This window comes from Typopeltis vanoorti, chromosome 11 (genome assembly GCF_054136105.1).
Source record: "Typopeltis vanoorti isolate ZY-2024b chromosome 11, IOZ_Tvanoo_1.0, whole genome shotgun sequence".
Taxonomy (NCBI): Eukaryota; Metazoa; Arthropoda; class Arachnida; order Uropygi; family Thelyphonidae; genus Typopeltis; species Typopeltis vanoorti.
This window is the reverse complement of record NC_143559.1, coordinates 84,079,872-84,092,056: the sequence shown is the minus strand read 5'-3', so window position 1 is coordinate 84,092,056 and position 12,185 is coordinate 84,079,872. Positions and strand designations below refer to the sequence as shown.

At 33.7% G+C, this 12,185-nt stretch overlaps 1 protein-coding gene across 2 annotated transcripts in view; it reads right to left on the bottom strand.

Moving 5' to 3' along the window:
- mahj (LisH and WD40 domain-containing protein mahjong) overlaps nucleotides 1-12,185 on the bottom strand; it is a 490,280-nt gene that overhangs the window by 376,879 nt on the left and 101,216 nt on the right. For both annotated transcript variants that reach the window (XM_090400879.1, XM_090400880.1), the window contains exons 6-7: nucleotides 4,278-4,391; nucleotides 2,259-2,396 (exon numbers count right to left, since the gene is read on the bottom strand). In XM_090400879.1, the coding sequence (XP_090257005.1) occupies nucleotides 2,259-2,396; nucleotides 4,278-4,391 (252 nt within the window). The remainder of the gene's footprint in view (nucleotides 1-2,258; nucleotides 2,397-4,277; nucleotides 4,392-12,185) is intronic.

Below are 12,185 nucleotides of genomic sequence, written 5' to 3'. Positions count from 1 at the left end.
GTTCTAACATAAAAATATGCAGAAATTCACAAAGAAAATATACACAAAAACAATGTCTTGCTGATTATATTATTATTCATAGTAATGTCTTCAATTTAGTCCAAGATACAAAAGTGTAGGAAATGATATCTACATAATGGTGAGCAGAATAAAAATGAGCATCTGACTGAAAAGATAAATGTACTAAAGATTCGTAATTTCTTGTTCTTTGTGAAAGTTGAACAAGTGTTAGATGTGACTGTAGACTATATAAATATTACTGAGAAAAAAGTAGACTGAAAACAAGAACTAAACCTTAATGAATGACAAAAAATCTAATAAAAATGTTGAATGACTGAGTCATCATCATCATCCTGGAATAATTACTCTGATTCAGCTGAGGAAGCATATGATGAAACTGTGTGCAGACTACTCTACTCCATAATTGTAAGTTAAAGAAGTTAATAGTTAAAGAAGCAGTCTATGAAAATAATCATAAAAAGTTCTTAACTAGTAAGACAGCATGTGTTCTTAGAAAATACAGAGGAAAGTGTAAGTAAGCTAACTAGGAAGGTTATGTGAAGATTTTGGCAAGAATAGAAAAAAGTAAACATCATGAAGATGACAAAATATTTTGGAGGATACTATAAAATGGAAAAAAGAGTGCCACAAATGAAATCAAAGATCATAAAGTTGATATATATATATATTAAAAAAATAAGGATAATCTGAAGGTCTGGAGCAATTGGTTTGTAAAATTATTAAATGAGGTAACACATGACAAAACAGCAGTAATATTGATACATATCAATAATCGATAAAAGCCATCAGAAATCCAAAGCGTGGAAAATTCTCAACAGAAAGGACTCAATTCGTTTTTGTTAGTCATTACTATCTGATAATTATCACTGTCACAAATTAATTTTAGAAATTATGGGCTTTCAACCGTGTTATAAATAACTCTTTTAATTAAAAAACAGGGCTTTGAAGATCTGCTCCAGTGAACAAGCTCTGAAAGATGAATTTAAAGTTATCAGCAATACTTTTCTAAAAAATGGTTATAGCCAAAACACTAATAACAAAATCCTCTACAAGACCTCAATAAAAAACAAAGATAAACCAGACTACAATAAAACTATAAACATTCCTTACATTAAAGGGACAGCAGATAAAATAAACAGAATACTACAAAAATACAACCTCAAAGCCATCTTTAAACCTCCTGCAAAATTAAAAAGCTTACTCAACTCATCCAAAGACCCACTTCCCTCTGCTGGCCCACCCTGGAGTATACCGTATTTATTGCACCTGTAATATACCTTATATAGAGGGAAACAGGATGCACAATTCCTATCAGACAAAAGGAACATAAATGTCACATTAAATATAATAACTATGGTGAAGCTGGCCTTTCGGATCATGCCCTGAACACTTTACATAGAATTGACTGGAAAAGTACCAGTTGTTTACATCACACCAAAATATGGTATGAATGCAAATTTAAGGAAGCCTGTGAGATTCTTATCGACCACCCCAATCTGAACAATAATGAAGGCACATATTCAACCTTTCTCTCTAAGAGATAACTATAAACAGGACTATAGGTAATCCAGAATCCTAAATCTAAAATAACAATTGTAATGTAAAAAATAGGACATCATCATTACTGAAAGAAGACTATCTATAAGAAAGAATGGTTTTCTCATGTTACCTTAAATAGAATTTAGCTTTGATGATGTAGTTTCTAATTAATTAATTTGTTTTTTTTACTAGAAGCCATGCCAGTAGAATAAACAGTGATCAAATCATTGTTTCTCTAGCATACTGTGTGTAATGTAACTCAGCTTGTCATTGTATATTTGTATATACTCCAGATGATGATCATAATATGAAGATCGAAACGTCGGGAAATTAAGAGAGTTATTTATAACACGGTTGTAAAGTCCATAATTTCTAAAATGAATGCTGATCACCGTGCAACACTAAAAGAAAGGATCAATGTCACCAACTTTCTGGCTAGTGATTAGTATTCAATATATAGTGCTATTCTTAAACAGGCAGTTAGGTTGAACTGTACATGTTAATTCCTTTTCCAAATACAGTCCAATAACATGCTATAGCCAAAAAATATAGATATACCAAGGAAGTGAAAGCAAATCAAGTCTTATAAATGAAAAAAATAATTACATTAATCACAACTATTTCTTTTGTAGCTGACTGGTTATGAATATATTAACAATGAAATGTTTTAATCAGATTAGAATGCAAAATTGATTTACCAAATGAGAATTTTGTTCTCTGAAATTTGTAGCAATATCTTGCACTTCCATGGATGCAGCAAGTAGACCTGTTGCATATGACTGAAGAGGATTTGGGGCATTTTCTGCCCACTGGAATAACCTTTGTACTAAACCTTCCTAAAAGAATAGTATTTCCAAATTAATTCAGGTAATTTTATTTATTGCAAAAATCAGCACAAATAATCTGTTCTAAATAACATACAAATCTTATTTTCAAAAATATGATTAAACATATACATGTAACCACAGTAATAAGATTTTTTAATAAGTAAATATTTTGTCCCAAGTATCACAGAACATCTTCAGTACAGTTAATTCAAACAAATACTAGGAATCACATACAGTTACGTCACATACCTGGAAGAAAAAAAAAAAAAAAAAAAAAAAAAAAAAAAAAAAAAAAAGGGGGGGGGGGGTACATTAAAATGAGATAACATATATAAAATTATTTTACACAATTTAGAATGATAATTTCCCAGACTTTAGGGATAGTAAGAACGTCATGACAGTTCAAATTGGGTCTGTGACGTAGGGCTTTAGCACTTTCTTTATATAAACGTTCATGTTTATATAAAGATCTATGTAGAAGTTTGTTTTTTTTCCAATGGATCCTATGGTTTGGGTTTTCAATTCCATGTTGTACGAGACCGAATTTCAGCAGTTTGATAAGACGGATATGGTCTTGATGTTCCGAAATGTGTTTGCTAATGGATCTAGTTTTAATTTACTTATTAAAAAATCTTATTACTGTGGTTACACATGCATATGTTTAGTCATGAATGCTCCACAGGTAATTCAGGTAATTTTATTGGTTTCATTATATAACAAAAAATTTAAAAAATATGACTCCCTTTAATATTAATTTAACTTCTGCGTTGTTTTTTTTTTAAAAAAAAACATTGAACACTCCACTGCAAGAATATACATTGATTTTCAAAAAGGAAAACACAAGAACACGAATAAATGATATAGTAGAAATATACACATTTATAGGATAATATTTTTAATATAAAAATTCTAATTTTGCTATCCAATCGATACAAAATAAATAAAGGAAAAAACTCACATAGAAAGATTATTTAATAGTATAATTTTCGCCTGTGTCACAGGCATCTTCAGTACATTAAGCTCAAAATTAAACACTAACTGACAATTCCTACTTAGGTGGCGCTTTTTGGAATTGTCAGTTAGTGTTTAATTTTGAGCTTAATGTACTGAAGATGCCTGTGACACACAGGCGAAAATTATACTATTAAATAATCTTTCTACGTGAGTTTTTTCCGTTATTTATTTTGTATCGATATGTCTACTCACGGTATACCTCTTTTAAAACTTTACTATCCAATGTCTGACAGTCTAAACAAAAATCAAGGGTGCATCTTACATGTCATTTGTAAGTCTGTCATTAATTTATGTAGTGAATCAGTCTTCTACAATAACCATCATCTATAAGCCATGCAATGAACATTTCATATAATCAACTGTACTGTCATCTTTTGTTGGACTATTTTATTGGATAATTCTTTAAAAATAATTGTTCTTGAGTTTTCAAGAGCTTTTTTTCCCTAGATGAAAACTGTCTGATAACATCTTCATGAAGTTTTTGAAAGGACCTCTTTATTCATATTAAAAATAGCAAACTATAAACAAGCATATTCCTGTTATCTCACTTATTCAGGAATACACCCAATTTTTTTTTTTTTTTTTTCAACTTATGGCAGACAGCTCATGGATTTATTATTTTACTTGCCATACCATACAAAGAGGACAAGTTTTTTCCTCAACTCTCTCATCATTTTTAAATGACTTCAGTATAACTTCATTTACATTACTCTTATTTTGATATAAACAACAAAATTTAATCTCAAGCAACTTAAAATAACAGTACACTTTTTAATTTAATGCAATATATATTTAATATACTTAAAATTTGATTCTAGTAATAATACATTCATATTAAACCAGCAAGTATATAAATTCTTATAAAAGAATACATACTGTATCTTGGAAGACAACAGATGTTTCCAAGCCAGGTAAAATATCCAAGAGTAGCCGACATGCAGTAGTGTTTAATTCTCTATTGTCTCTATGCATAATATAACTGTTGACAAGCTAAAAAAAGTTGTAAAATAAAAATATGTTAAGTGTAAAGCAGGAAGTTTAGAAAAAAATACATTTGAAAATACTCTATAGATTTTAGGTGCTTGATTACATATCAAACATACTGTACAGATAATGAAATTATTTGTAATATCACATTATTATGGATTGCATAAAGATATATATCAGCAATGCTGAGCTCACATATGCTTGAAGACCACTTTTTATTTCTCCTGTATTCATTAAAATCACCACAGATGGATACAGGGTTGCCAGATTATAAAGATAATGTCAGAGAAATTAAGATGATAAAAAAAGCTTAAAAATTGTAAATGTATATTTTTTTCCATAATGAAAACAATTAATTGTACAGAATCCGCTATAACATGCATAAAAGTCCTTTTCTAAATCACTTAGAGAATTGAACAACGTAGATTCGAATATAAATTAAATTATACTTTAATAAATATTTCTGATATTTCAGCAATGTCACGTTGCCATTTTCAAAAGGAACTTACAAAAAAGCACGTGCACGCAAGCACTACAACACAGAAACTGAGAATGAAGATATGAAGCTATCGTTCTCCTAGAAGTCCTGATGGTGCCCTCTAGCGGGCTAAGTAGGTGTTCTTGGCCGTTGGGCTGAAGGTCTGCTGATGTATGCCTCCCAAATTTGGGGTAGTCGCATACAACCAAATTTGTTGAGGTTTGGAGAGTTTCTTAGGGCTGAGGCTGATTCCATAAATAGTCTTTCGAATTTGTATTTGCTACGGTGTATTACTGTAGCTTTCTTCCACCGTATTCTGTGGCGTGTATCCAGAGCATGGTCTGCAAGCCCAGAATGGCTGTACTTGTGAAACCGGATGTAGTCCTTGTGTTCAGAAATTCTGATATTCACTGTCCTGCCTGTTTGGCAAAAGTACGACAGTTTACAACTGCAAGGGACCTGGTATACACCAGGTAGGTCTAGGGGAAGTGGTTGGTCTTTGGTGGAGCGGATAAGGGATGCCAATTTTCTGTAAGGCCTGTAACAGGATGTGAGGTCATGTTTTTTTAAAATTTTGGTAATTTTTTCCAAGGTGCCTCGGATGCAGAGAATGGTGATGGATTTAGAGTAATCTTTGTTGTCATTAGAACAGATTAGTTTAGCCCTGTTATATAGTGTTTTCACCACTCCATATTGTTGTGAGGGGGGGATTGTTGGTGAATGTATCTGCCTGTATGGGTGGGTTTTCTATAAACTGAGAAAACCACGGTTCCATCAGGCTGGCGGGTGACTAGTGTGTCTAGGAAAGGGAGGCTGTTGTTTTCCTCTTTTTCCAGGGTGAACTTGATTCTGGCATGTTGGCTGTTTAAGTGTGTAAGGAAAGAGAGGAGTATTTCGGAGCCATGTGGCCAAATAGCAAACACATCATCAACGGAGCGAAGCCATATGGTTGGTTTTTATGGGATAGAGGCTAAGGCTTTTTCTTCAAAGGTCTCCATAAAGAAATTGGCCAAGGGTGGGGAGAGTGGTGAACCCATGGCTGTCCCCTCTATTTGTTTGTAGAATTTTCCCTGCCAAACGAAATAGCCTGAGTTCATTGTGAACTGAAATAGGGCTGAGATATCGGGAGAAAATTTAGCTTGGATTAGCTCTAAAGTTTCCTTGAGTGGGACATTTGTGAATAAGGTGGAGACGTCAAAGCTGACCATTATGTCAGTATGTTGGAGTGTAAGGTTTTCTATAAAACTATAAAGCTAGAAAACCTTACACTCCAACATATCCAACCTCAAATTATTAATATTTCTTCCACCAATTTTAATTCCAACTGAAGACTCCGCCAGCCCTGCCATTCTTAAAATTTATTCGCTGTAAAAGTTAAATGGGTACGGAGATAAAATACATTCTTGTCGCACCCCTTTACCTATAGTGAAATACTCAGTTTCTCCAAGATCTGTTCGGACAGTAGCTTCTTGTTCATAATAAAGATTCCTCAGAAGGATAATGATATGCTCTGGAACTCCCATTGTTCTTAACACATTCCACAGTTTCACATGATCTACAGAGTCAAAAGCGTTACTCTAGTCAAGGAAACAAAGGTAGACATTCTTTTGATATTCCTGTGCTCTTTCTATTATCCATCTCACATTGGCGATTTGATCTCTTGTTCCTCTGCCTTTTCATCTGGCATTTCTCCCTTCATGAATGGTTCCAGTCTTTTTTGAATGATCTTAATTAAGACTTTACTTGCATGAAAAATCAGTGCTATAGTTCTGTAATTTTTGCACTCTCTTGCATCGCCTTTCTTCAATAAAGGTATATAAACTGATTTTTTCCATTCCCTAGGCCATGTAGTTGTGATCCAAATTCGCTGACATAGAGCTGTTAAAATTTTAACTGCCTCTTCTCCCAGGGCTTTGAGCAGCTCAATAGGCATTCCATCTCCTCCTGGGACTTTCTTACTGGAGGCTTTTCCTGGCCAAAAAGGTGTTTTTTATGTGGGTGAGTTCCATGTTGAGTGCAATGTTATCTGAGCAAATTAATTCTGCCTGGTGAACTAAGGTTTTATAGTTCCAAATTGTTGGTGGGGGGGGGGGGGGATGCGATTGTTGTGCATGTGTGGATTTTCTGTAGACTGTGAAGGTCAGAGATCCATTTGGTTATCTTGTAACTAAGATGTCTAGGAAGGCAAGGCTGTTGTTACTTTCTGTTGTGAATTGGATCCTTGGATGTTGGCTGTTCAAATGAGATAGGAAAGTGTGTGTATGGGCAAATTGCAAACGCATCATCCACATAGAATAGCCAAACAGTTGGTTTAAGGTGGGAAGAATTAGGGCATTCTTTTTTAAATGTCTCCAAGAAAAAGTCAGTGGAGGCATGGCTGTATCCTCAAGAGGCTTTTCCTCAAATCTGCTGCAGTGCTTACCAATTATCTCAACCTAAACAAATATGGTTGTATCAAACTGCCTCTCATACAGGAAACTCTTACTGGCAGATGGTCAGCCCAAAACCAAGAACACCGTGCCAAAGTCAATAGGTGGTATAATTATACAACTTTAGGTCTTCCTATATTCTCTCCTGTTCAATCTTTGTTACTGAGCTGTACTTGCATGCACATGTTTAATACCAATGCATTAATCTCTGAAGATACCAATTTAACTTCAGCAAAATATAAGAAGTAATAATTAAATAGTTTTATAGTTTTAGTTATTATCTAGTCTACATTGTTAATTTCCTTAAACAACAAGATGCTGGAGAATCAATGTATAAGCCTAAACACAAGGATTAAATCATACTTCTTTAGTATTAAAAATAAATTTACTTTGCATAGTTCAATTTACCATACAACCAGCCAGGAAGAATTAAATATATCAACTATTCTATACTCTGTATCCAACGTTACTTCAACACCATCATGTGCTTCACATCAAAGTTTTGGTCAATGTCTGCATGTCATGGCCAGCAGGGTGCTTTATAGATTTTAAAACAACCTCAATCAGATTAATGCAGTTCACGTACTGTAATGGACGCTTACAAAAAATGTAACCTCACGAAGAATAGCATCATTAACACAGTACACTGAATTAGATTCTTCTATCTTGCATTCATGCATCATCTGGTGATCCATCAGACATAGAACAGCTTATTAAAATAACACATGGAGATGTTCTTAATAAAACACTGAGTGCTCAGTGTCTCATTATACAGTAGTGAATAAATTAATCCAAACACATTTTAAAGAAAAATTTTTATTTTGCAAGAAAATAAGTACAAAAATTAAACTTCAACCTTACAAGTTATATGTGCTCCTCTGTTCCTAATAAGTTCATTAATTCGCTTAGGCATGGACTCTACCCACGTAGAACACATTTTTCTTATTTCGAAACCATACTTTTAAAATTATTTGTATTAAGTTATTCTTTGTATCACAATTTAATTTTCCAAGTCTCTTTTTCACTATGGCTCACAAAATTTCTATTAAGTTAATGTCAGGAGAGTTACCTGGCCACTGAAGCAATTGGATGTTGTGATTTTTGAGGAACCCTCACTTTTTTTGAAGTGTTGCATGGAGTGAGATTCTGTTGGAAGATGAGTTTTGTCTTTCTAGATCTGTGGGACCACTCTTTTCTCCAATATTTTTATGTATTGGTCACTTTTTATCATACCATCAAAAGGCAAAAGTGATCCTGGACCGTCATGAGTAAAACAACCCCAGAACATCTATTTAGCTGGGTGTTTAGGAGCTTGTTGAAGATGGGCATGAGAAGTCTTCTCAGCCAATAATTTGCAAACATAGGGTACCTGTTCTCCTTGGACAAAGAAATGTCTTTCATCTAAGAATATAACCTTCTTCCACTTCTCAACAGTCCAATCTTTGTGCACTTTTGCCCACTGAAGCCTCTTTTTCTACATAGCCTTCATCAAGAGTTGTTTCTTTTTTGGCCTGTAAACAGTCCTCCCTGTTTCCAACAATCTTTGAACAGACTGTCACGTCAGAAACATTAATCCCACTAGCTGGCAAGTCTCTATTTAAGTCTACAGCAGACAATCTTGGATTGTCTCTGTAGTTCATTCAAGTGAACTAAGCACTTATTCAAGATCTTGAATAAGTGTAGTTTTTCTTTTTCACTCACATTTTCCTTTTCTATCAGGAGAAAAGGTAGCTGTCTCCCCATCTCTTTAAAATCACATTAACATTACCTAAACTAACACACTCATTAGCAATTTGTCTTTGAGTCATGGATGTGTGCTGAAAAAGAGTACATATTTCTGAATGCTTTCTTGGTGATATATCCATTTTATAGCTACACAAAATAAATAAAACACTATGAATGTCAACTTGTTTACACTATTAAAAACAACACACAACACTATTAATAAACATCAAAGAGACAGTTAAAGCAGTTAAGCAAAACAGCGAACTCAAACCAAAATTGTAAATAGTAAACCAGAACCAAAACCCAAACCAAAATCAAAAACTTGATGAAAATTCGGCTTGTTTGAATTAATTCGTTCGCTACTGTACTGACAGTCCATCTGTAATTGCTGTGCTTGTAAAATCTTGTATAGAAAGATTTTAGAATAAAATTTCTTCAATAACGATTTTACTTGTGAAATAAAATTAATTTAATATACTGGTAATATGATTAATACTTAACTCAATTTTTCTGTAATAAACATGAAAAAAATGTTAGAATAAATTGTACAGACAAAGAATTAATTCAGACAGATTAAAATGTAAGACCTGAGGAGATCGCAACTCACGAAGGTCAACGATGTACAGGGTTTCCCGACTTGACTCAGCGACCACTGGGTGGCTGAGAAGATCCCTCCAAGAAAATCCGGGCAATTGTATCTGTAGGGGTTCCAAGGTCAGGTGAGCAAATAAAGAAATCGAAGGAAAAGAGGCTTTTGGTGTGAGACTTTTCAGAAGCTAGGCTTGCTGTTCCGGTTTTCTGTTCCTACATTCGCTGCAAGAAATTTCCAGTGTGTCCTGCCTTTCCATTTTTTTTCACTTGGTTATACTATAAATTAAAGATGCCAAGAAATTATATTCTTGGTTACATCCTTTAATAGTGAGAGAGAAAGAGACAGATTCTGTCATAAAAATGAATAATTGCTTGTTAGAATAATGAATTAATGTAAAGTTTTGTGCAAAGGTTAGGAAAAAGTGAGTGAAACAATGGAAATGTTATTAGTGGTTTATGGAGATGCAGCAATGAAAGAATCAAGTACTTTTTGACATAAGCAGTTTAAAGAGAGCAGAAAGATGTGAAAGATAATAAACGAAGTTGTTGCTTGAGAACTTACCACAGAACTGGTGAAAATGTGGAAAGAATGTAAATTTAGATTGGTTCAGTTAGACAGATTATGTCTACAAATAATTGAAGAATAATTTAATTTGGACAGAATAAAATAAAGAAGATTTTGAATGAGGATTTTGAAATGAAGAAAAGTTCAGCAAAGATTCCTGCTCATTATTCACTCACTGAATATCACGAAATTTCTGGGGGGGGGGGGAGTTATGAAGCTGGATCATCCACCTTATTTTCCAGATTTGTGACTTTATTGAAATTGACACAGCTTCAATGGGTCACAGATATGCAAATGTCAAAAACATAAACTAATAATAATAAATAAAAAAGAAAATAAGAAACAAAACAAATGTTTTGTTTGATATTTCTCAAATGATATTTCTGAGGAGACACTCCATGTTTTCAGCAGTACCAATATTCAGATAAATATCCATCCATCTGTGGCTCTAACAGGCACTTAAGCACCCACAGCCTTCCAAGTAACCTTGGATTTCCTAACCGTAATACGAGAATAATGCAGTTACCCCTATGCCTCTAATATTCTTGTCTGTAAATTGCATGTGTTCTACTGGCTGGTTTGTCTGTTTTGAGGGACAAAAAACCTGAGTTTCCAGGAGGGGGGGGGAAACCTATACCTCAGTATGAGACCGGTTAACTCACCTTTCATCGAAAGAGACCAGATAAAGGTTCCTCACATCACTGACAGGAATCAAACCCAGGTCTTTTGGACAAAAGGGCATCGTCTATACTTACTGAGCTACAGAGGATCATATTCAGATAAATATACTGGCTACCCTTCCTATATTACTTCCTACCCTACAGAACCTACTTTGAGAGTGACAACAACCGTCAGCAAGTGAAGATACTGATATCGTTTCTAAAGTTTTGTTGTCAGAATAGAATTCTGATAACAAAACTTTATCTGTGATTATTCATATAAAAAATTACCATGTAATTCTGAAAGGAGGAGAAGCAAAAAGTTTAGACGATGTTTAATTCCAGCAGGTGCAATATTAAAAATTAAACAACGTTGGATAATCAACAAACTCTAAATTTAATGGAGATATGCTATATTCAGATAACATCCAAATATCATTTGTTGCTATACTGAAAATACTCAAAGAATATGTAAATAGAATAGAAAGTTTACAGACGTGCAGAAATGCAAACTTAAATAATTAGTTTATGTATAAATTATTGGGACTATACTCAAATCACAATACGAAAATTCTGCTAGCAATCCAGACAGACCACTGATCACCATTTGACCTGATGTACACTATTTCAAATTAATCTATTATTATTTAAAAATAACGTAACTGGAATACCTTAAAAATAAACAAAACAGTATCCTTAGGTCCAGGTATGTGCATAAAACTAAAACATATAAAATGTATTTACATTTTGGCAGCCTTAATATCCCAATGGACTCAGAATGTCAAAATATGACATTTTCACCCTTAAATGTATATATCATCATCATCATCAAATTCCTGACATGTACCCTCAAGAGGGTGTACAAGATATGATAGTACTATATGAAAGATTTACATCATTACTATCGACAATTTTCCTCCAAATCAGTCTGTTACTTGTCAAGACTTCAACATTATCAGATCTTATATTTTTATCATCTAAAGCACTTTGTACCGTATCAATCCACCTATATCTTGGTCTTCCTCTGGATCATTTTCCTACCAACCTGACAGAAAACACTTGTTTTGCTAATCTTTCCTCACATATTCTGTTTAAGTGACCATACCACCTGAGATTAGCTCTGCTAACACATTCCTGGATGCTGACAATGTCAAGTTCTTTCCTAATATCCTCGTTTTTAATATGATATTGCCATTGATGCCATCTGTTCACACCTACAATCTTTCTCAGGACTCTCATATCTGCAGTCTCTAGTCTTTGGTCAAGTGTTTTACTTCTGACCCAGCTCTCAGGTTCATAAGTTAAAACTGGTTCGAACACTGTCTTGTATACAGCTAATTTAGTGTTCTG